Source organism: Branchiostoma floridae, chromosome 7 (genome assembly GCF_000003815.2).
Source record: "Branchiostoma floridae strain S238N-H82 chromosome 7, Bfl_VNyyK, whole genome shotgun sequence".
Classification (NCBI taxonomy): Eukaryota; Metazoa; Chordata; class Leptocardii; order Amphioxiformes; family Branchiostomatidae; genus Branchiostoma; species Branchiostoma floridae.
In genome coordinates, this window is record NC_049985.1 from 19284336 (window position 1) to 19310240 (window position 25905).

Sequence of the window (25905 nt, forward strand, 5' to 3'; positions counted from 1 at the left end):
ACCTGTACGGTGTCTTACCTGGTCTGCTATAAAAGGAAACACACCTTACTTACCTGTACGGCGTCTTACCTGGCCTGTTATAAAAGGAAATACACCTTACTTACCTGTATTGTTGTCATTTATTAAGAAGAGAAAAAAAGAATTTGTTTGTAAATGTTAATTGAATACTAGTAACTACTAGTAAATGTTATAAAACATTTCCTTTCTGTACTCAGAAGAGGAGCCCGCTTGTGCCATGTTCCAACATTTTATTAGGCTATTGATAGCATGTGGTCACATTTTACTGCACACAAATAATGCAATTAATATTGTTTATATGTCAACTTCTTCCAATACTTTAAAAATATTTAGGGAGTGAAATGAAATACATTTTTGTATTTAATAAGTTTGTGCACACTGTAATAGATACTCATCTAATCAAATCCTCATTGTAACAATGTTTCTGTGATAAATAAAGATAAGAAAAGTCCAGTTTGGTGAAGAGTTATTGTTATAATGTAAATAGTATTGTTAATAATAAATAGCTATGTTTTTCTAGTATTGGTTACCTGCCCCTAGTCAGGTTTATAACACTAATGTGTCTGAGCCTTTTGTACATTAATTGGGCACTGAGGTGAATCAATATCCATATTTGCACTAAGTTCCTCAAACCTGGGTAATAATAGCACAGAAAAAAGGACCACAATGTAAATATCAGTCAGATGATAGCACTATGAAATGAAAATCATTTTCAGAATTCACTCTAAAATGTTTGTATGATTAGCTATGCTACAACAGTCCCTCCCGCGATACGTATAGAACAGTCCCGCAAGGAGGTCACATGACTAGTGCCCGCCATTTTGAATTGCTATTGTTAATGTATGGTAGTATCGGCGCGTACATTTTGACCAAAAACAGGGACTTAAAATGCTTGTAAAGCACGGAAACTCCGTACACATCAATGGGACACCATCTTGAACATGATTGTGGTGGTAGGTTTAGGTGTCGTTGCGCGACGGCCGATATTTTTCTGGATATAGTGGGCATTCGCTAAAAAGACATTTTGTGGGCGTTCGCTAAAAAGACCATCGAGAATCGAAAACTTTTATTTATGTCACTTCGGGTCAATGGATTGACTTGAAACTCAGGATTAATACATGGGAGCACAACGTGGACATATTCCAAGCAAAAAAAATTAGATTCGTGCAGCGCGGACTTCTCTAGAGTGGGCGTTTGTGGGCATTCGCTAAAAAGACCATGCGGCTGTATGACAGCTTATCCAAAGCTGCAGCCACGCCTGAAGAAAGGTATAGTACAATCATACCTGGTGCTCAGACAATTGTTAACTTACAGAAAGTAAGCAATTCTATTGATATTAATGCTTGCCCAAAAATACATTAACATTTTGCAAGCTGGTAAACCAACACGACTTAGGAAAGGTGCAGAATATAAATGTTACAGTAATTTTTGAACGGGAGCAGAAGATTGGTGGGCTTCATTGAGAGCTTGATCAGTTGCAGGAGTGGGGTGTTACTACACAAACAACAAATGTAAAGCTCACTGTATTAGAAATAGCATAATATTAGAGAATTAGCAATTGACCTAGTTCATGGTATATATTGGACTATTATCTAGCATATTTGAATCTAATCTTCTACATTATTGTATGATAATAACCAACTGGTTACTGAGGCAATGATACCTTTAAAGGAGTCCTTAACTCCTGCAGGAAGTGCCATTGTCCAATTATGTATCAATTTTCCAACATAATCAGCTGCGAATTCTACTTGTGGTGGATTACACCTGTGTTTATGAAACAATATGACACTCACTAAACACATACATGCCCTACCCATGCATTTCCTAAACGTATACATTTCCTTCAACATGAATGTATTTTGGCAAAAATGAGTGGCAACAAACACACAGAGAAGGCGAGTTGTTTAAAAGATATCAAAGAACACATAAGATGAGTTTTTCTTATGGCCCCACAAATTGGTGTTTTAATCTAACTTTTGTTAGGCCATGTCAGACACTACCCTCCATTGCTGACTTTGAATGGGGCAGATTCCCTTCCTCAGTAAACTACCTTCCTGGCATAGGCATAAGAGAACCTAGCCAATGTTTGAAATCGCAAAAGCAGCACCCCCTTCCACATTAAAACCAGCCTGGTTTAAATTCTGCAATGGAGTCTAGTCAGACATGTAAGGCTGAAATTGCTTATTTCAATTAGAGAGTACTTGGGGAGTTTAGTAGAATACTGAATGCTTCTTTATCATATTGTCTGAAGCAGCATACAATTTTACTTTCTAAAACTATCCGTCAGAAAATAACAGTCTTTTCTGGAGATTAGATTCAAACCCTCCATCTATAGGTAAACTGTCCTTTGTTCCGTACTATCCAGGTCGAATTTCACTGAACTTGGGCATGGAGTCTACTCTGTTGGTTCCCTGAAGGAAGAGAAAAGCAAGCCAGATGGAACCTACAACACCATGAAGAAACCACACATGGAGGCACTGATGGCACGTGTGGATTTCTTGCCAGAGAGGCTCATGCTATACCAAAGGTACAGATTGAAACTTATGATGAATATTATGGCACTTGTGAATATTGATTACTGTGCTCTTTTCTGCAGCCATGTTAGATTTGACACTAGAACGTTGGTTATCATTCAGTCTTTCTTCTAACAATGTATCTCTGGATGACTAGTGAATAGCAGCAAGATGTTACATTTATTTATCAGCATGGCTACTAGGTGTCTTTTAGGAGCTGATAAAAAGGATTATAAGGAACCTATCTTTGGCAGTGAGAGACCCTATGTTCAACAACTAACTTTTTCTTGGTCATTGTATTAGCAGAAGTACACGCTTTGTTTGCAGCCACTATGCCAGGCTATTGTTAGGACCTCAATGTCAAATGCAAATGCATAACTGTCATCATATTATAACAAAGCATTGAAAAAATAGGCCTCTGATTGACTTTTCTTAATGTAAGCTTCAAAATCAGAGTAACAGTGATGAGGAGAAAAAAACATGGAAAAAGTATGATTTGTAATATTATCATGTATTGGACAGGCAGTATAGATTGAAAACTGAAATGAATTGTATGGAAAAATTTTGGCACTGACACAGTGCCAGTGACTACTGACAAAACAGGCAATGATGTACTTAAGTCATAGGATGATAGAATGTGGTGACACAGAAAGTTGACTGCTCGCAGTGCTCAGAATGGACTGGTAAGGAATTTTATTAGGAACACCTCTTCATGTTCCTGCCAGGCATAAACCTGGCCTTTCCAAATAAAACTGTACATAGAATGGCCTTGGACTGAGCTTGATTAAGATAAAGTCTGTACGTACTCATTACAGATATACATGATAAGTAATGTAAAGGTAAGTTTAAGCATTCACTTCTGGCTGGAAGCCTGCTTGGAGATCTCTATTTGCACTCTAAATACACTTATTAATTACAGTTATGTTCAATCACTCATTCTTTCAATATCTACGGTAACATCAATGTCTAAAAAGTGCATTGAGCTCAAATAAAAATTTTGCCACTGATTGATTCAATTAACATCTAAACTGTCATTAATTTCTATTATATTTTTCAGGATGATGAAGAATGGAGAGATGGTGCACTCCCGCCTGTATACAAGACCTTACCGCCACAACTCCTATACAATAACTTATACACTACCAGATGAAGACACAGGTTTCGGGGAAGTACTATACTTCGTACAGGCACTCACCCGTACATGCGGTTGCCTGACGCAAACCTGTCAGTGTGGCCAAGTAACTGCTCGTCACTTTGCTTTAGTGCAGTGTCTGGAACCTGCTGTGCCTTCCCCTGATGATTCAGAAAACGCATCGTCTTTATTCTCTGTTCCCCATATCCATAAATGTAAGAAGACTGAAGAATTCAAGGCTGTAAAGCTGAATGAAGTGGTGGGAAAGGTTGTCAGCTTGTTCCTTAATGGCAATTCATATCTAGCTACCTTTCCAAACCGCATGGAGAAAGACTGAATATTTGCATAATGGTTACCATTTAAGGCCCAATCTAGACACAGTTTTTACAGAGATCTGCGGAGATGTCGGGAGGGATCTAGAACGTAGGGGGCGGAACACCTATGGCACTTGCAGTCATAAACATATCGCGCAATTTTCAAAATGGCGTTATATGCTAATGAGCACTCTTGAAGCATCTACACTCGCGCGAAGTTGTCGAGGACCCCTGCTAAGCTATCGATAAGCTATCGGGCGAATGCTCCGGACCTTTCGGGAGAAATTTTACCGATGTCTTGACAGCGATATTGCAGTTCCATCTAGAGGCTGAAAAAAAGCTGTCGGCTTGACGTAGTCGGCTCGCAGATATCGGGAAAAACTGTGTCTAGATCGTGCCTAAGTGATAACAAAGTTCCTTGTACATAACCATTGCCTCAGGGTATTCCGATCTGGTTCTGATTCGCATTGCAGTTAGGTGTCACTGCCACAGTGTGAAGAACATGGTCAAAAACTTGACTGATCAGTTTATTACATTTCTCATTCTGGTTCATTTCTGGTCCCATTACCTACTACCTATACAAACATGTAGTCCCTTATCCTACGGGGGATTATTCTTGATTTGAGTCTTTGAGATCAGAGCCACCAACAGACAAGTACCTACAGGCTCATGAAGTTATTGACATAAAGGCAAGGTGGGGTCCTGAAGGGGTACATATTGACATTATACATGCAGGTTAAAGCCATGGTCTGTACTCCAGAGGAGAGTGTTCCAGTTCTTCTAATTCTTCTATTAATATTTTTGTGAATCCCAAGACATAATTGTATAGGCCACTTGATTTTGAATTTGGACAAGGCAGCAGTTGTATTATACAGCTTTTAACCTCTTGGTACCCTCTAGAATGTGAGTGGGAGGGAAGGTTAGCCATTAGGGCATTTCCACTGAAACTGGTTATGTTGGCAAGTCTTACTCAGGCAGGCTTCTGTAGACTCATTTGACTCAGATTTTTTTTTCTTCAGTTTTTTCCATTCTAGTGTTTTTTGGCCATTAATTTGTTAGTTTTCGTATCTTCTAGCTGTACTGCAGTATGTACTCTCCTCTAAACTAACAGCATTTTAGTACAGCTTTGGGCCCCGAAATGGAGGGAGAGTAGTCTCCTTGTGCCAAAAATGGGCCTTGATCTTCCTCAACCATCCTATTGTAACCTATGCTTATAGGACTTAGAAAATGTTTTCATAAAAATGGGGCACTAAAAATGGGCGATCTTGATTCACACTTGAAAACAATGTTTGTAGCGTGTGTGTGAATAGCAACTTACTTCTTCTGTTTCTTTGACCCCAAATTGACCTAGAACTTCTGCAATTATCCCATAGGCATAACCAATACATAAGGCATGCACCACACTCCATGACTCTGCATGAAAGGCCAATACCGAATTACTGGATTATAAATGGTTCATTTGTTCGTTTATCAGTGTGATTAATGTTACAAATTTAGTCGATTCTGTGTTCATAAAGATGTGGTCTTTTAGAAAATAAGAATCTAGAATAAAGTGTGCATTTTAAGATCTTCTCTACAGAGATGAATATGACACTGTACATTTTTGTCCTGAGGAACAAATGAATAACTCTTGGTGGTCATGAAGATTATGCATCTAGAGACACAACATGACAATGCACATGTATGTAAGTGTTCTATAGGAATGAAGAAAGACTGTGTTTTGCACTTTTTTACGTTGAGGTGCAAGTTATGGCAGGACTGTAGTCTACATTGTAATAGCCGACAGTGTATGATGTAAAATGCCTTTTTGTTTATACCTTTTACTTGTTGAATATATATCATAATTATGTAACCATCTATTGACATTCTAATACCCAAACTAATATCTGTCAATGTTTGATAGCCAAATAAGGAAGAAACATTGTACATTTAGCTAGGAGCCACATGTGAATGAACATTTGTGTATTGGGGTGCTGGACAGGGGTGGTCAACTGGGGTTTATCAACACTCATGTGAAATAGTGCTTATTGAGATATTTGAAGGTATAATTAGTGGAATACAGTTGTGTTTCAAACATTTAACTTACTGTTCCTTGTTGTTTTACAAGCTTTATTTAAAACATCACATATTATCTTCTGGATATGTTGCTCTGTATAACATGTGTTTATCTGTTGTGAAATAGAAGAATTCCTACCACAATATGTCATGTGTAAGTTTTTACCATCCTTATTGTATCTTGTCTAACACAGTTGCATTAGTCTTTACCAGACTCCCTCTTGGCCGAATAGTAACAGGGGACTTTGGCCAAGTTAGGAATAATAGCCTGACTGGCCGCCGGAGTCTGTCCGTTGTTGCCGACTTCAAAGATCATAAAACTAATATGCTCACTTTCTGTACAAAGGCAGAAGCTTTGGAGTTGATATCATTTAAGCCATATATGAATGAAAGTATGGTTGGGTGTCAACAGACTGCTGGCTACTTGGCACCTATTAGAAACTCATTCTTGACTTAAATGTCAGTGCCCCTTTGACTCCCATTGGCAGGCAAAACTCCTTGGCCAGCATTGATACTATCTTTTGGCACTGTAGGATCTGCTAATAGGGAAATTGGAGACTGGGAAATGGGAGACGTGCTAGCTGGATAGACTGCAAAAGACTTATCTTACAAAACAGATCCTATCGTGCCATAAGATACTGTAAATGCAGAAACTTTCGCGGCGGTTTAATGTTCAAAGTTTTCGCGCTGGCCACTTCACCACCAACTTAAAACCGCCGCGAACATTTGTCCATGGCGACAGTGCATGGTGCCTCCGCGAACTTAAAACCACTGCAACCGCAACATTAACTCCTAGGGAATTTCAATGCATTTACAGTAGTAAAAAAGCTAGCCAAGGAGTATAGTCGGTGCCCATCTGACTCCCTTTGGCCGGCTATACTCCTTGGCCAGCTTTGATACTATCTTAGGCACCATAGGATCTACTTGGAGATTAGCAAAAGACTGGCTGAAAACCCATAGCAACTTATTTGCCCCTATCTAGACAAATTCTTCTCTTTTTTGACTGGAGATTACAGTTGCATACACAGCTCCTTTACATACTCCTTATTTTTCTAACCCCCAAATTAGTTTATTTTCCACCTGCCTGAGGTGCAGAGGACGTGTGGTATTGTGAATATTGCCATAGGCACGCCTAGCCTGACACCTATGTACAATCTCCAATAGCCTACATATTGGTTCACGTAGTACGATTCTGTCACATGCACCAGATGGCAGACCCTAGTGTTGAGGCCAGTCTGAAACTGTGATGGTTTTCCCCTGCATATCTGCTTACTTGTCCTTACATGACCCTGAGCAGTTTCATCTGTCTTAACATACACGTCAAGTGTTTCAAGACAGCCCACAAGTTTTCAAAGAATGAAAATATTTGTTGTTTTCACAAACTCATTACGGTACTTAACGTCTTATATTATCTCCAGTTGCAATTCTAGGAAGGTTAAGCCCTCATGATGAAGAAAGGGATTAGCATCCACAAGTAAATGTTGCAATTGGGCAGGAAATAATTCATTTGTCAAAGAAAATACATGTAACATGAGCAGGGACTTCTTCCTTTTCTCAGACTTCTACCAGAGGGGTGTTGTGTCAAGAAGACCTAAGGTTACCAAAGATCAAGTTATTTCCTTTCAATCCCTCAAATATCCCCTTCCCTCATCATTCTGAGGCAGACTGAAAGGCCAGCAATGACCAGTAGCTGGTGTCATGGGGTTTCATATCAACTTTGTTTGTTTGTGGATTACAGGCTTGACAGACTGTTTGTACTAACAAGCAATTCCCTCACCACAGGTGCTTGGTCAGAGCAAATTAATCTTTTACTGTAGCAGTGGATTCTCTGCTGTTATGCACAGAGGCTAACAGTAACAACAGTATGGGACTCAGTTTCAGTTAGGCCACAGCAAGTAAATTTTATGGATGACATCCGCGCGCGCATTAATTTTCGCCTGATTTCAGAAGAAAAAAAACAAGAATTTTTTTCTTCTGTAGGAATCGTCAACATGATAATAAAGTACCAAAATGAGCAAATGTGTTGTAGCCTAATAATTGTACTTGTAGAATTGACACTTGCGAGGTACCCAGGGCTGTAGTTGTAGAAATGAAACTTATTGGATAGTTGTAAAAGTGACACCAATATGGAAGCCATGAGTGTGGTTACCAACTTTGATGGTGATGCCATTCTACCACACTAGTGTCACTTTTACCATACCAGTACATGTCTTAAATGCAGAGCCTTATGTTACAGATAAACAGTTCATTAGTTGGTGTTGACAGTTTTCTGGGAATAAAAGTGTCACTTAATTAATGTCACTTGTCAATTAATGTATCTATCACTAGGACTTCCCCGCTAGTCTAATTATACTTGTAGTTAAAATCCCTAACATGCATGATTGTTTACACAATTCAAAAGAGTATAACATTAAACCTGTTTTTTTTCATCTTGTAACCTAAATTATATATCAACGAATTGAACAGAAGTAAGAAACCACACAGTCTCTGATAAGCTAGCATTTGTGGGTTTTCTTCCATCAGGGAAAAACAGACACAGTAAGACTGGCTAATGTATCAACCTTAATGTAAACAAATGCCAGCTGCAGGCTAGCACCCCATTTCAAACCTGCAGACTCCCTGGGGTTTCTAAGAGAACCATGGTTGTAAGTTATTCCTATGACCAAATTAGTCAAGCGTTACTACAAGGAAAACATACATGTAAACAAGTGCATAATGAAACTGCATAGTTACTTATTCCTGTCTCCCAATCCGATTGTCAGATACCCTGTTCCTATGTACCACTGTGTTTCCAGTTTCCCTACAGTGCTAAGGTGGCTGGGGATACCAGTTGTTAATGTACGGGTCAACCGTAACTAATATCTGTGGCAGAGAGCATTAATGCTCTTGTAATGCTCACTAATTGGCTCAAGACACTGTCTGGCTGACAGTTGAGGGAGGGGTACATGGACAGCTATAATAGGCGCGAAATCACCATGGCAAAGTGTCCTATGCTGGCCTTAATGTTGGTATAATGTTTCTGGCATTAAAGCCACACCACAGACCAGTTTGGCAAGGGAATAATTCCAGAAATAAAGTAAAAATATATTGTCACTGTTCACCATAAAATAGTAACTAGTTAAAAAATGCATCATAAGCATTTAACATTCAATTATATGGAACAAGAACCCTCTAATTCAGCTAATGAATACTGGGGGTGAAGACACTACAGAGGATACAAACAATACATAGGCTACGGACACTACTTGGGGTGCCGACACTGCTAGTAAAGATAATGAAACTACAGTGCGAAACTAACTGGGGAATGGACACTACTGGGGATACGGACACTACGGGGTAATGCAGATACTACAGATGATACAGAAACTAGACATACCAAAGGAATAGACATTATTGGGAGCACTGGCAAGACTAGGGATAGCAACACAACTGGGGGTACGGACACTAAAAGGGGAATGAATGGACGCTATTAGGGTATGGACTAGTGGTGCGTACCTAAACTCATATTCAGGTTCAGGTCCGGACTTAGGCCCAGCACTTCAGGTTCAGGTCTGGACTGTAATCCCGGACCTGACCCCATCATTTAATTTTTTGAGGGGGAGGGGGATGGTGCATATAAAATTGCATGTTAGCATGAATTTAAATGCAATGTGAAAAGTACCGGTACATGCAAGTTTACAGCCAGGTAAACACAAAATGTTTTTTGCCTTTTTTCCAGTGCAAATTTCACTGTCTATGGAAGGTTTTAGATGGTTTAGAACAAAAAAAGGGAAATATAAGTAACAGATAACTTTTTGCAAGTCCGGACTTGGCTCCGGACATTTAGGTTGTTTGGGGACTTACACCTAAACATTTTTAGGTCCAATTCCGAGTCCGGGCTTTAGGTACGCACCACTAGTATGGACGCTATTGATTGGAAGGACACTCCTGAGGGCACAAAACTATTGGACTACTGTGGGTAATAATTTTTTTTTTTGGACACTAAAGGAAGATCAGACACTACTGCAAGTACAGATTCTAACTGTTATTTTAAGATAAAGACACTACAGGTTGATCAGAAACTACAGAGGGTACAGACACTTCTGGGAGTACAGACCACTACTCACAGGGGGTTACAGACACTACAGTCTTAGGATGCAGTCCACTATGGTCAGAATGGACAGAACTTGGGGACCAGAAATTACAGGGAGTATGGACAGAAAACAAGCTTAAACAAGACTAACTTTGTCGTGTGGTCTTTCAAATTTTGGCCAAATGCTCAACTATGTCAGTAATACTGCCAGTGAGAGATTAATTTTTTTTCTGAAATTAAAACTTTGTCGTCTGTCATGAGTTATAATAAGCATGTATGGTCAAAAGCAGCCATGCACCCTTGACTCTGTAACATAGATAAGACTTGATAAACAAACAAAAAAACAAACAAACAAACAAACCTGTTCTCCGTTCATAATTCCGCCACCCTTCACACACTGGTCTAGTCGCACCTCAGCCTGCCCTCCGCCATGCTTACTGTCAATGCACAAATTTGAGGCCTTGTTCCGAATCTGGGAAAAACAACAAATAAGAATTTAAGAAATATACAGGAAACAATAAACATAAAAATCAATAAAAGGAAAGGTCTCAATAGGGTTAAGGGCTCTTGTTCTAATCTGGACAAACAACAAACTGTCAAGAAAGGCAATAATTGTGAATTAATTGGTAAATATTGAACAAGTAATAGGCCTGGTGCAAGAGTTTTAGGCAAACTAAAACGACAGGAATCCTTTTGGGCTAAGGCACTGACACCAGACATTTTTCACTTCACCCAGACTAGTGTAAAAATGGGTACCACATTGTCCAAAAGTCGTATTCAAATTTTGAGCCTTCTACTGCGAAACACAATTGAGATGCCTGCCCTTTAATACTTGTTACTCCCGATATCGGTGCAATGTCCGAGTGGGTAGAGTGTTCGCCTTGAATTTGGTAGGTTGTGAGTTCGAACCTAGGCCGAGCCATACCAAATGGTACATGCTGCTTTCTCTGCTCAGCACTCAGCATTCTGGAAAGAGTATCACGACTATGGAAGTTGAACATACACCACTACCAGTAGATTAGCCCCTGCTGTAGTGATTGCACAAAGTTGTGTGGCCCAGGGCTACTGGAACGGAGATGGGCACCGCCCTATGTGCCATCAGGAGCGGAAAGGACTTTGACTGACTTCCCTTACCTCTCCGGATGCAGCAGGTTCAGGTTCCACAGGTGGATAGTGTAGGATGATGTCAGGTGCCACCACCTTCATGAACCACTTGAAGGGTTTACACTTTAACCTCTCCCGCAGCTGCAGCTGGCCAGAGATGTCTCCCATGTTGGTCTGTCGCAGGTGCGGCCTCCGTTTGTACAGGTGCTCCTTGTATTCATCCATCCAAACCTCCGCAACCCTCTTCAAGTTCTGCAAAAGAGAAGGAAAATTACTAAATAAATGTACAACATATTTGATGATCTGATTGCCATTGTAAATTGTGTTAATATAAGACAGTGCATATTGCTTCCAATACATCATAATACAGTAGAAGCTGTTTAATTGCACACCCAATTTGCCAAGTATTTCGTGCAATTATCCACATGGTGCAATAATGCAAAGTTATCCAGCTGGACCACACTGGTTTGGGATTTGGGGATTCTGTGCAATTAACAGAAGTTTGCATCCATCCGTTGTGCAATTACCTGACTTCTACTGTACTACCATGTGCAGTACACACTAAGGTAAATGGGATTGGACAACCTCAAGTCAACACAAATACTCAAAGTACATACAGGTAGTGTCTAGACAAGAATATAGGGGGTAATTAAAAAGCTTTTCCAGTGGATTAAGATTGTATTAAAGAGTCATTGCAAAAAATGCAAACATAGAATCCCTGCAAATATATTGTACTTTTTTTTTAGCAACTTTTGTACTGGTCCCCTAAAATAACCCAAAAGTCTTACCTTTCCCAGGTTGACTCCAGCCGGCACTTTGTAGGGTACAAACTTCCTGTAGACATGCCCTACTCTGGAGCATGGGGCATCCACCATCCTCCCACCACACTGCCACACCTGCACATATACATGTGGTTATCACACATCTACTTCCTACAAACTTCCTGTAGACAATTGCCCTACTCTGGAGCATGGGGCATCCACCATCCTCCCACCACACTGCCACACCTGCACACACACACATGTACATGTGGTTATCACACATCTACTTCCTACAAACTTCCTGTAGACATGCCCTACTCTGGAGCATGGGGCATCCACCATCCTCCCACCACACTGCCACACCTGCACACACACACATACATGTGGTTATCACACATCTACTTCCTACAAACTTCCTGTAGACATGCCCTACTCTGGAGCATGGGGCATCCACCATCCTGCCACCACACTGCCACACCTGCACACACACACATGTACATGTGGTTATCACACATCTACTTCCTACAAACTTCCTGTAGACATGCCCTACTCTGGAGCATGGGGCATCCACCATCCTCCCACCACACTGCCACACCTGGACACACACATGCACATGTGGTCATCACACCTCTACTTCCTACATTAGCACAGGGTTTAACAAGTAAAAATTCACATTTTTTTCATCCATTTATTTGTTTGTCTGTCTGTCGGCCGAAAACATTACCTTAAACGACAAGATTAGAGGCTATAAATTTAAGTAAGTGCGGTTTCTTGTCATGATAAAGACTTTTGAACAAAGGGTCAAAACTGGTAAATCATTGTGTCTTAGCCGTCATCTTTCTGAGTCTGACGCTTTATTGACTTACCTTAAACGACAGTTCGTACTGTTCCCCTCCCCAAATGTCCAGTCCAGGGTCATACCCCCCTAGTTCCTCAAAGTACTCCCTGTCCACGGCAAACAACCCCCCTGCCATAACAGGTGACCTAGGTTGAAGCAAGAAAACAATAAGTTTAAACACTGTAATGCAAAAGGCTAATCTTTTGCCATACACTAAGTTACAAACAACATATTGGCAACACTCTTACAGCCTAGTTTGAATCGACTTGTTTTGCATGACTGGTAAAAAGCTATTGATATAAGGTGAAACACATGTAATAGTTACAGACATGTATGTTATACTGGACTCTTTGACCCACTCACAATATGAAGGACTCCTTCTCCTTTCGATCCATGTGGTGGGTTCTTTATCAATAATTATTGCTCTCCTCAAATACAGAACCATTGGTTTTACGTTCCACCAACAGGGTTCGAAATACACATACTTAACTTGCAATTTGCATGTAATTTTTGAGATTTGCATGTAAAAATATTCTGAACTTGCAATCTTGCATGTTGAAAATACCTGGCCTATAGTAAAACTTCTGAGGCCATGATGCCTTTGTTTGCCTGACGGGGATCATCACCGGGTGTCAGTAGGTGTCATGAATAATCAAATTTGGCTTTGCTGCAAACTTACATGCATCTTTAAAAAATGTCAAGTTCTGTCTATATTTTCATGTGCCGATTTCTGTCCACCAAAAGTGACACAATGGGCAAAATTCTTATCTGTCCTGAGCAGCAAAATTCCGCCAAAGGATGGATGCTGGCTAAAACATTGCAGTATAGACTAGTTATATTTTGCATGTAAATTTTTCAAATTGCACGTACAATTTTTGCAAACTTGCAATTTTGCATGTAGCAAAAAAAAAGTATTTCGATCCCTGCACCAAAGAGGACAACCCTAATTGTGAAACTCATTTTTACATGCTGGTTTAAATTGTGCACTTCCCAATTTGGTACAAACATTGGTTAATGTTAGAAATCTTTATGTCAACTGCCCTAATCACAATACTAAGTTGCCATCCTAGAACAACTTGACATGCTTAAATGTAGACTAAGGAATGCAATACACATTGTCAAGCAAAACTAAATCCTTCAGGGCTCAAAACAATTTTGTCTGCATACCTGCATCGGTGCAGGTAACATTAAAAAATTTTACCTGCAAATTTTACCTGTACCACTCTGAATTTATGAAGTATAGATCATACTAAAATTGTTCAGGAATCATTGCTAATTGCTCTCTTTTAGTTTTATACCTAAGGTGGTAACAGTCAATGCAGCTAATAATAATTCACATACACCTACATCATAGGACAATAAATTTTTGAAACCCAGTACATAGACCAGTGCAGGTTAGGTGCAGGTAGACATCAGAAATACCTGCACAACTCAAATATTACCTGCAATAGTTGCATATTCAAATTATAATGCAATTCAGCCTGTGGCTGCGATATACTTTTTATCAGATCATATTGATCAAATAAACCATTCATTCATTCATTCATATGCAGGTACACAAATGTAGTATTTTGAGCCCTGCATACATTGTACTATCTTGTACAAGAATTTAAAAAAAACTAAATACTCGAATGGGTCGCTTGGATCTGGGTTCTTGATTTCATCAGGGATAGGAATCCTCTTGTAGTACATCTCCCAGTCAAATGCACCACGCATGGCGTCCCCCGCCTGGGTCTCGTAGTGGAAGTCATCCTTGTCGATGACGTCGATGTTTGGACAAACGATCGTCTTCTTGTTCAGGGCAATGGGTTCTGAAAGCAAGGCAAGAGATAGTAAATAAAAGAAAGGCTTCCTTGTGTAGATTTATGCTTACAAGTTGAGTTTATAAAAAATAGTCCAATAGGAAACAAATTTAAAAGTAAGACAAAGTCAAGACAACATACAGGAGCTAATGTTGTCTTGTGGGGGTGAGAATGTCACTGGCTTGCTAACAATTGAATATAACTTGAATCATTAAATCCCAAGCCTGATTTTTCTTGCTGCAAAATTGCAGTTTGTTTCATTTTTCCTCTGCAATCTTGAAAATCCTTCTGCAAATTGCAGATTGCAGATGGGTATTTCAAACACTGCCTGTACCCATACCTAATGTTGTGTTTAGGTACACAGCTGTAGCACATAAACAACTATAGAAGGCCGAGACTTATGTCCTGTTTTCTGACCACAAAAGCTATAAATACTAACTGAAAATCGTGATACAAGATATCAAAACCAGGCAGCACTACCATAACAAACAGCTAGGGGGCACAAAATCTAATCATTTTGAGATCATATCAAGACCTACCAACTGAGTATTAAGACATCAAGGCATTCTTGAGTTATCTTGTTGACACCGGGCACACAGACACACACGAAAAAACACTGACCAGGGCTTGACATACTGGGTGCATGTGCACCCAGGTGCACCCAAAATTGGAGCTGTGTGCACCCAAATATTTTCTTACTAGGTTTATGTATGTAAAGATCATAGTATACAACAATGTTCTTGACATCTAAGTTAGAAAGATAATAAAAATGTCTGTCATGGTACTTCTTTAAGAATTTGATAGCTTGTAACTAAGTTTTATTATTAGGTTATCAGTTAAATTTATTAAGTGGTGCACCCAAAACGTCTTTGGTGCACCCAATTTTTTTTTAAAGCTGGGTGCACCAGTGCACCTACAAATGTAATCCCAAAAATGAATTTTGAGCCCTGCTGACAAAAGATAATCTTCTTGGCGTAGGTAAAAATTACCTAGCAGCGGTGGCAGCCAGTTGACGTTGGCCTCACAGTGAGAGTCCAGGAAAATGAGGACCTGTCCCTTGGCGACCTGGGCGCCTAGCAACCGTGTGCGAATCAGCCCCTCCCGCTGCTTGGTGCGGACCACTCTGACCTTGGGGCTCAGCTTTGCCACATAGTCTTCTAAGTCCTTCCCAAGGTGGCCTAGAAGTGAAAGAAAAATGACATTAGAAAATGACTCAAATACAATCATGCTAAAACCAGGCCATGGCAATCATACAGCCAAACATGTCAAATAGACAAAAACAGTGTTGTGATGTTTATGCATTCACTTACTGTTAAACCTTAATTGAAATATTCAAGGTGTGGTTTTATTTCAGCTGTTTTTGCAGTGTTTTCTCTACTTTAAAGTTAATGACATTGTGCCCAAACAGCAGATTGTATCATAATGATTATGATAGTGACTTAAAGAATACAATGGATACTTTCTAAAACATATATTTATAAAATCACAACCGGTTGCTTGAGTAATTGCTTTTAGGCATTTTTTTATCATCTGGATGGTAAACAATGTTAACAAAATATGTAAAAATAACTTTGCACATTTCTTAAGTGACCATTACCTTGAGAATAAGAAAATGTCTCCACCATTGGTGCCTGCCAAAAACAAACCCATGGCCAAAAATGACTTTCTAATTTATCTTTAAAGTGACTGGTACTTCCATTGTGAACTAATGTGTCTTCCCTTCCTCTGAGGACCTGCCGAAACAAATCCATGTCGAAAAAGGTTTTTCCAACACTTTCAAGTAAACATATGCTTTGACTGACCAAATACACACCCATAGCTAAAATGACCTGAAAGTGACTAGTATTTTGATCATGATGGTCTCTGCGCTATGCTTTGTGCAAAACAAACCCATCCAAAAAATAACCTCCAACTCAATAATGTGGCAATAGTTTTGAGCATGAGTTACTGTAAATACATTTAAGTTCGTGGGGATTTAATTTCACAGTAGCAGATAAAAGGACTTTCCGTGGTGGTTGTAAGTTCGTGGTAGCACCATGCATTGTATATAGTCTTTAACTGCCATGGAAAAAAAGTTTGCGGTGAAGCGTCCACTGCAAAAACTGCGAACATTAAACCACCGTAAAAGTTTCAGCATTTACAGTATTGTCCCTGCCCTGGAGGACTCGCCAAAAATGTCACTTACTCCTGTCACTGAAGTCGTCCACCAGAATGATCTCGTGGATGAGTTGTTCTGGCGAGCGGTTCAGCACGCTGTGGACCGTACGCAGCAGTGTTGTCCAGCCCTCGTTGTGGAACGGGATCACCAAGCTTACATCCGGCAGGTCTCTTACGTACTTCTTAGATGCACAGCTGGAAGAAAACGGGAGGTCTTTACTTCGGTTTTACTAGTCTGCGCATACGTTTCTGTTTTTTCATGTTTGCTACATGTGTGAGGTAGGGGTGTTTTCAGGGGTGCCTAAGCATTTGCACGATCTCTATGAAATTCGTACGAATATTATGTGATACACACGAATCACTATGCGAAAACGCACAAATATTATGCAAAATGGCGGCCAGGGAGAAGGCATGATTTTGAGCTTTTCTAGATCTTTCTACCCGTGATATTTTTTTATATTTCAAGGCATGGAATGGACATATACCACCACAAAGACGTATTTGATAGCCTGTGAGCTACTGTTTTACTTAATTTCGGCGTTACATCGTATTTTCCGTCGCCCAACATGGAAGCCGCCATCTTGAAAATCCCGCTCCGTCTGTCACGTGACCCCGTCAGTGGTCACGTGCAGACGTGATCACTGCCTCAATTTCGCATAAGGTTCGTGCAAATCTCATAAGGTTCGTGTGAATCACATAGTGATTCGTGCGATTTTCATAATATTCGTGCGTTTTTGCATAGTGATTCGTGCAATTTTCATAATATTCGTGCGTTTTCGCAAAGTGATTCGTGCATATCACATAATATTCGTATGAATTTCATACGGTTCGTGCAAATGCTTAGGCACCCCTGGTTTTGGGGTATACATTTTACAATACATAATTTGCAGCATTGATTCTCAGTGTTGATATCTTTTCTTGTACCTGTTAGGGCTACAGGTATAAAGGGGGTGAAGTACTGTATACCATCTCTGCTTGTTTTCTTTGCCTTGCTTCAGACTATTAGTTACACATGAATCAACCAAGAAGGGTGTCTGAATACAGAAATGATAGAAGAAGAACTTTATTGCGCAACGATCGTACACGGTACAATGTATGGCAAAAAAAAAAGAAGAAACAAACTTATCATCCTAATTACTAAAACAAGTATCAACCTTAGTACATATGCAGATTATGAATATAGAATAAAATAATTGGCATCCTGATTTCTAGAACAATAAGAGCTAGCCTAAATCATTGATATTGTATTACAATCGAGTGGGGCTAATTATGAGTTTCGGCATTTTTTCTTATGACAAAGCAGTCTTTTATATATTTGCCTATTTTAGCATTGTGGGAGTTATTACATCTGAATATATAATCAAATCTGTCTGTATCATTGAGTCTCTTAAAATCTGTTGTATTTGATTCGAGGAATGTGAATAACTCATTACGTGAAACATTGTACCTACTGCACATCATGACAAAGTGAAATTCATCTTCAATTTGCTTTGGACAGAATGGGCAAAACCTTTGGTCAGGCGCTACATTATGATACCTGCCTGTTTCTATGTTCAATTTATGACTGCTGATTCTTAACTGGGTTATCGCTTTACGAATTTCAAAGTTATATATATCATAAAGGTATGTCTCTTGTTCATAACACTTTTTCGATTTGTTAAGAAAAGACAGTTTTGAATTGCTTTTTATGCGAGCAAACCACTCCTGTATAAATGTATCTTGTAGACGGTAGCGAAGTTGGTCGGCAATGTAATCTAGTTTATACGACTCAGGTTTCACCCATATATGTCCAAAGCCATGGTAATTGAGAATGTCTTTAACATGATTAATCCAGTCATGATCACCAGTAAATACAGTATTGTATGCATCGCGAAGCAGAGAGTCCTCAGGTAAGTTTACCAAACGGTGCCAGTATTTAATGAGCTGAATTTTAGCAGATATCATAATAGGAAAAGTTCCTAATTCTCCTCGCACGCCTTCATTAGATGATTTGGAGTGGATTCCAAGTAGAAATTTTTGAAAGCGTATATCAATTATGTCAAATTCCGGTATGACTGTTGGGAGGCGTGTGTTATCAATAGAAAAGTCATCCTTTTCTAGATTAAGTCCAGACGCATATTTCAGAAACACGATATGATTGTGGTATTATAATAATAATAATATTAATTTTGCATCATTCTGTACTTGATCATGTATCATTGATCTGTACAAGTCCTTCTTGTCTGTACAACCAAACCTGATTGGGCAACACCTACCTAGCAAAGGCAACCACCACCAATCACAAGTCATCCAAAACAGCCTCTTCTATTTTTACAAAGTTAACCACACCCTGTCATGATCAACCACCTGTCCTCAGTGACCATTTTTGCCAGTGCGTAGCTATGAGACGGGAGAAGCGGTTCTTTCAACCCTTCGTTTGGTTTGCATGGATGCATGTATGCAGTTTGCTTCTCCAGCCGTATATTGCTAAATTTTTTTTTTCATGAAGTGTTTTTTTAATAGAAGAAAGACGAATTCAGTAATTCGATGTTTAAAAACTCTTTTTTTCATGTGATTTTGTTTAACATTCAGGCTTTTCCCAAAATACGCACCGGCCAGCTTTTTTCAGAAGCTTTTTTGTTTCCTTGAGTGGTTGATTACTGAATCAAGATTTTGACTATTATTTGGTATATTAGAACTTATACGCAACCTACTGTGTACATTAAAATGGCGTTCTCTTTTAACTTAATATATCAAACAATTTAACATGCACTTTAAAATTACTGTAATTTATCGAACAAAGTCACCTTTGTTTCACAACCTTCTTTTAATTCTTACATACTATTAGACGTTTCTGTGACTAATAATCTGTCACCTTCATCAGTACAAAATGAAACATACTAACGTTATCAGTGGGATATGAACTATATAGAGGCAGTGCAATCTGAACTTAACCTATTGTATTGTGACGTAATTACTTGACATGGAATGTTCTCGAACGTGATACGTTAATCATCCTTGCCACCGACTGTTATCTATCATAAACCAGTACAAAGAAAGTATCGGTGCAATGGCCGAGTGGGTAAAGCGTTTGCCTTGCAGTTGCTAGGTCGTGATTTTGATCCCCGGCCGAATCATGTGAAAGACCTTAAAAATGGTACATGCTGCTTTCTCTAGTTAGCACCCAGTACTAATGAGGAAAAGTATGGAAGTTAAACACACATCACTACCAGCGGACCAGCCCCCTGCTGCAGTGGCTTGCACAAATGTGTGGCCCAAGTGTTACTCGAAATGGAGATGGACACCACCCCTAAGCATCTGCACAGATGTACGTGAAACTTTAACTTTAACTTGTGATTCAGAAAGTTGAAAGTTGTGATTCGGAAGTTTAACATTTCAGCTGGGACTTGATTACGACTAAATCCTGCATTCTCAGCAAAGAAAGAATACAAAGTATTTTACTCACTTTGGATGCCTGATGTCTGGTATAGCCCTGTCCAATGAGATCTTGTTACTGGCCTTGATGTTGAAGCCACATTCCTCGTAGGCGTGTGGACCTCTCTCCTCAGCTGTCAGGTCAGCAGGTTTGCCCTGTTCACCCGGACCTAAAGGGTATCGTTATTAGAATAAGATACAAGGTATGTGCATACACCTTCCTGATCTCTGCTTGTACTGTTTATGCTTTGTTTGTTTGTTTGTTTGTTTGTGTACTTGAAGGAGCATACACCTCCCTGATCTCTGCTGGTCCTGTTTATGCTTTGTTGATTTGTTTGTTTGTTTGTTTGTTTGTTTGTTTGTTTGTTTGTGTACTTGTAAGAGCATACACCTCCCTGATCGCTGCTGGTCCTGTTTATGCTTTGTTGATTTGTTTGTTTGTTTGCTTGTTTGTTTGTGTACTTGTAGGAGCATACACCTCCCTGATCTCTGCTGGTCCTGTTTATAAATTGTTGATTTGTTTGTTTGTTTGCTTGTTTGTTTGTGTACTTGTAGGAGCATACACCTTCTGATCTCTGCTGGTCCTGTTTATGCTTTGTTGATTTCTTTGCTTGTTTGTTTGTTTGTTGTGTACTTGAAGGAGCATACACCTACCTGTTCTCTGCTGGTCCCGTCTGATGTAACCATGGTCGTGCCAGTCTATCCTGTCCAGGTTGTCTGCAAGCTTCAGACCACCAGCTGCCTGCTGTTGTGGAGACCCTACGACTATGTGGTCATGGGTCGTGAGTGAGTGATGAGGGTGTTTGTTTGTTTGTTTGTTTGTTTGTTTGTTTACAAAGTGCATACACTTCCCTGTTCTCTGCTGTTCTGTTTATGTTTTTTCTCATTTGTTTGTTGGTCTGTTTGGTTGCTTCTTTACTCAATGTGCATCTACCTGTTCTCTTCTTGTCCATTTATGTTTTTATTTGTTTACTTGTAGGAGCATACATCTACCTACGCGTGCTCTCTTCTTGTCCAGTTCATGTTTTTATCTATTTGTTTAATTAAAGGAGCATACACCTAACTGTTCTCTTCTTGTCCCATTATCCACTTGAAAGTTCATCCTTGTTGGTATAAGTCATTATCAAACTAGTTAAACTGTAGTTTTCAACACAAAAATTGGAGTCACCCAAATTTTTGACTGAACAGCACCAACCTTTGTCAAGGAATGAACAATCCATTGCTGTGAGCTTTATAACCATCCCAGAACAGAGATGATGGGCAATATCGACTTCCTGCAACCTATGATCCACTGCTTACTGGGTCACATGTTCTATCTGCATAACGTGACGTCACGGCAGCAGTGGATCGTTCATTCCTTGGCAACGACCAGTGCTGTTCAGTCAAACAATTTGGGTGATTCCAATTTTTGTGTTGGAATTTACAGTTTAACTAGTTCAATATAATCCCATTATTGTTGGTTTGTTTATTTGTTTACTTGAAGGAGCATTGACCTACCCGTTCTTTGCTGGTCCCGTTTGATGACAGCATGGTCGTGCCAGTCTATCCTGTCCAGGTTTTCTGCCAGCTCCAGACCTTTTTGGTGTTTAGGGAACAGTTTCTTCTCCTCCTGATGGAGCATCTACCGTACAAGGAATAGATATATGATCATATGAACTTTATTGCTCGACATTTGTACATGGTACATTGTATGGCAACGACTGTTACACAAAGTACAAAATATGTTTATGAATGATTTCAACATGTTACAAAATCACTGGATTAATAATTAGTTCTAGAAAGGCCATTTTCGACAAAAATGCAGAGTGTTTCTGAAAGGGAGAAAAACAGACAGAAAAGAAATAAAAAAACTAATTGTCAAAATGTACAATGCCCTACTCGCAAGATGAACGTATCAAATATATAAGGTATAAAGCATGTACATGTACATGTATGTCTAAAAATGATACAAACATTCATCCTTCCGCATTATAGACAGTTGTACTGCAGACTGAGGTACTTGTACCTACACCGTATCATGGCCATTTTCTAATGTATATAATGTTCAAGCTTGATCAGGCACTGAGTTTTAGTTGGCTGGCAACAGAAATATAAAATGTAGCCAGTAGGCCAGCGAAAACAGAACAAGCACAATCAGGGTATATATACAGCCAAAAGTCGGCATTTTGCTTTAACAGTCTGCCACCTTCCGCAGCATAATTCCGACTTATTCTGCATTAAAACAATAGGAGCTAACTGAGACCTGAGTGAAGATCATCAACTTTTTCTTTGACTTTCTTTTGCTTCCTATTGGACTATGCAAAATTTGTCCCCAACTGAGTTGTATATCAATTCATAGTTTTTTGTAAAGACGTTATGTGCTGATACACATGAGATCTTACCCAGAGTCACTGGTCAAAGGTAGGGTATGATCAGGGTTGTAGCCAGCCTGAAATCATTTTCAGTCCCCTTGATTTTGAATCAGAAAGAACGAGACGTCGAGCCGAAGGCATAACATTCCTAAGGGGATCCGGGGGCATACTCCCCTGAAAAATTTTGAAATCTAGACCCTTTGAAACCCAATTTACTGCATTCTGAGGTGTAGATTTTGCTGGTAGACTAAGTTGTTTATCTGCTTTGGTGAAAAATTACACAAGAAGACAGTTTTTTATATCTTTACTGACTTAACAAATAGTTTTTGTCCAATACAGAGGACAGAATGGGCAAAATTTTTTTCAGTCCCCAGCTGCAACATTCCTTCAAAGGACCGAAGGACGGGTGCTGGCTACAACCCTGGGTATGATACATATATTTTAAAAAATCCCTATTGACCAGAGGGTTTGTCCATTCTGTCCAGAACTACTATGTAATGGAAGGTGAATATCACTTTATGATTGTATGTCCCAAATACTCTGCTATACTGTACATAATTCTCTATACACAATGCTGTCATTTGATTCATAAGAATTTTTCTCAATGGCCTGACGTGCAAATTCAATACATAATGACATGTGACAACCCCTGTATGGCAGACATAATATGGCAGAAAATATATAAGATATATGCTTAGACTTTAAAAATTCCTCCAATGCTTGTAAAACCCTCTGTTGATTGTAAAATAAAAATCTTATCCCATACTACAACTCCTGTATTATTAAGTTAAGCTATAGAACTAGTTACCTATGCCATACTAGTATTTTGTACCTTATTAATATTATTATCATATGTCTGACCATTTCTAAAATCTATCCAGTTGTTTGAGTTACTATTAACTTGTGTATTTACTCCTATGTTTGTCCTAGAAATTCAACAATAAAGACTAAACTATATCTTTTCAACTAATAGTCACCAACATCGATTGATTGGTTTTGTAGAAGCCGGAAGTGACGCTTGTTTACACAGGACTTAGACCGGCAACGTGTCCAACTGTACATTGCAATATGTGAAACTATAAAAGCACTATAAAAGTAATATTAGATACTTTCTTCTTTGACATTTACGAGTTCTATTCCAACATAAACCTCATTAAGCTAGCTAAAAGGATTAGATTAATTATTTTATAATAATACTAGTATGAATTTTGCTATAATTTCTGTGCATGCGGTTCGACATATGCTAGGCGATTGGGCTAGTATATGTGCCTATCTCCTTGGCTATGAAGGTATAAAAGATAATTATTACAAATGCAAATACTCACAGATTCTCTGTGTTTTCGGCGCGAAGCAGCAACTCTTTCTTGCCGGTACCGGACGAATTGTGTGACTACCAACACGAACAACCCGACTCCTATCACGTAAGTCAGAAATTTCCGCGTTGTTCTCCTCATTTTAGCTCCACTTTCTCTCAGAATTTATCCCGGACAGCGCTGGAAAACTGTAGCTTTGATGCCGCTCTGTTTTTGAAGAGGCTATCTCGGGAAAAACTCGCTAAAAGTCGTGCAGAAATTTTTCAGTGTTTTCCAAGTTCTTCCAGACGCCATGTTGGCACACCTGCAGGGGTTAGAGGTCACCGAGGCGCATCAAAACGCAAAGAGAAATTCAGAATAAAGGTAAAGACACCACTGTCCTTACTTTTCGTCTCCTACACACTCTTTATTTTCTGAATGAAGGTTGAAATTATGAAATTTTTAAAACAGACGGCATTTCTTCTGTTGCGAAAAAGAGCATACAATTTCACCGAGCAATATTCTTTCTTGAGATTGACTGAAGACGCGTTGCTTGGCTGCTGTCTTTCAGGTGTTTGTGAATTTTTTCGCTCTTTAATTATCAACTATTGCTTTAATTATAATGGAACCTTACAGAAAATTGGTAACCAAACAAAAACTTCACTGCGCCAGGAATTCTAAGTTCTGGCAACAGTTTTCAGCATCTCTTGAATATAAAAAAAAGTTAAAAACAGCCTTAGTACTACATTTTTTTTACAAAGCGCAAGTTGTCGCTGATAATTAAAAAGGAGTACAGTCGCATGCAGTCCCACTGCAAGTGGAGATGTACAAGATCGCGATAGAAGGAGCGCCGCCGGTAAGGAGGTGGCATCATGAGTCTGACAAGTCGGACATTGAACTGCAGTTCTCTCAAAAACCGCAAGAGGTCGCGGACAGTCAAAGAGGTGGTTTGGGAATGTGACGGTCGTTCTGTCTTGGTCTTTTGAATAATTAAGCAAATTAGGAACTTGTTTGCATAACTGGTATCTGTTAATGTTACATGCATTTTAGACGTGTATAATGAAAACATTACAAACACAGATTGTCTTCATTGATTATGCAAATGGCGACATAATTTGCATAATCAATGATGGCAATCTGTGTTATAGACTTCATTCTGATCATCTTTGTCCTTTAATTTGCTCATTTGTTCGGTTATTCTCCTCATAAAATTTTGAAACAAACTTTCCTACAGTTCAATAGCAAGCTGCCCAAACATAATATCCTTATATTACAAGCTATCTATCAACAATACTTACAACTATAGCATGTCCGGGACAAAATATACCAAAAGTGGGAAGTGCTCCTGCAGTACCAATGTCACATACTAGAGGGCCAAAACCTACATACCAAGTATCAACATAATCCATCCAGAGGTTTTGTAATAACCTAAATATAACATTGTCCATTGACCAATACCCGCGGTCGGCAAATTTGTTAATAAGCTCTCTATCAAATCCTTCATCCAATACGTAATATAAAATTTAGATATGGGTGTAATTGGTTATGTTTATGATGGGATATGAACATTTCCTGGTTACTTTGGCGAGGGACATGATTGCCAATATGTCTCAGCCACCTGGTAACACTTTCCCACGCTTTATCATGGCCAATACATTACTCATATAATATGTAAATCTAGTACATCCTCGCCAAAGACAAACACAGTATTTTCAATGTACTTAATTATGTTATGACGTCGACCAGGCTACATATCCACGTACATAGGTCAATACACATTAAATGCTCTAAAAAAGAGAGAATGAATTTTACAGAAACAGACCGAATCTTGTAATTTGTAGGTAACTTGTATATTGCACTATGTCAATTCGCAATTCATGTTCACATTCCTGTACTTTATGTAGCTTTTTTATGATAATATCTAGTGGTATTGTATAAATTAATCTATTACTGTTGCCTTACATTGTACCATGAGAAAATGCCGTGCAATAAAGTTAATTCATTATAACATAAGTATGTTCAACTTGATTCCTGCATATACATGCATATACAAAAACATGTCGTCTTATTATTCTTTGTTCT

General features: G+C 39.1%; 2 protein-coding genes across 2 annotated transcripts in view; one reads left to right on the forward strand and one right to left on the reverse strand.

Moving 5' to 3' along the window:
• LOC118419094 overlaps positions 1 to 4635 on the forward strand; it is a 33997-nt gene extending 29362 nt beyond the window's left edge. Inside the window, exons 9-11 of the mRNA XM_035825377.1 lie at positions 1242 to 1286; positions 2384 to 2545; positions 3589 to 4635. Coding sequence (XP_035681270.1) covers positions 1242 to 1286; positions 2384 to 2545; positions 3589 to 4000 — 619 coding nt within the window. The 3' untranslated portion in view covers positions 4001 to 4635. The remainder of the gene's footprint in view (positions 1 to 1241; positions 1287 to 2383; positions 2546 to 3588) is intronic.
• LOC118419095 (polypeptide N-acetylgalactosaminyltransferase 10-like) overlaps positions 1 to 24168 on the reverse strand; it is an 82975-nt gene extending 58807 nt beyond the window's left edge. The window contains exons 1-10 of the mRNA XM_035825378.1: positions 23857 to 24168; positions 21678 to 21801; positions 20212 to 20350; positions 16795 to 16961; positions 15599 to 15787; positions 14435 to 14618; positions 12836 to 12953; positions 11997 to 12104; positions 11239 to 11460; positions 10466 to 10576 (exon numbers count right to left, since the gene is read on the reverse strand). Coding sequence (XP_035681271.1) covers positions 10466 to 10576; positions 11239 to 11460; positions 11997 to 12104; positions 12836 to 12953; positions 14435 to 14618; positions 15599 to 15787; positions 16795 to 16961; positions 20212 to 20350; positions 21678 to 21801; positions 23857 to 23985 — 1491 coding nt within the window. The 5' untranslated portion in view covers positions 23986 to 24168. The remainder of the gene's footprint in view (positions 1 to 10465; positions 10577 to 11238; positions 11461 to 11996; positions 12105 to 12835; positions 12954 to 14434; positions 14619 to 15598; positions 15788 to 16794; positions 16962 to 20211; positions 20351 to 21677; positions 21802 to 23856) is intronic.
• Positions 24169 to 25905: the final 1737 nt, after the last annotated feature.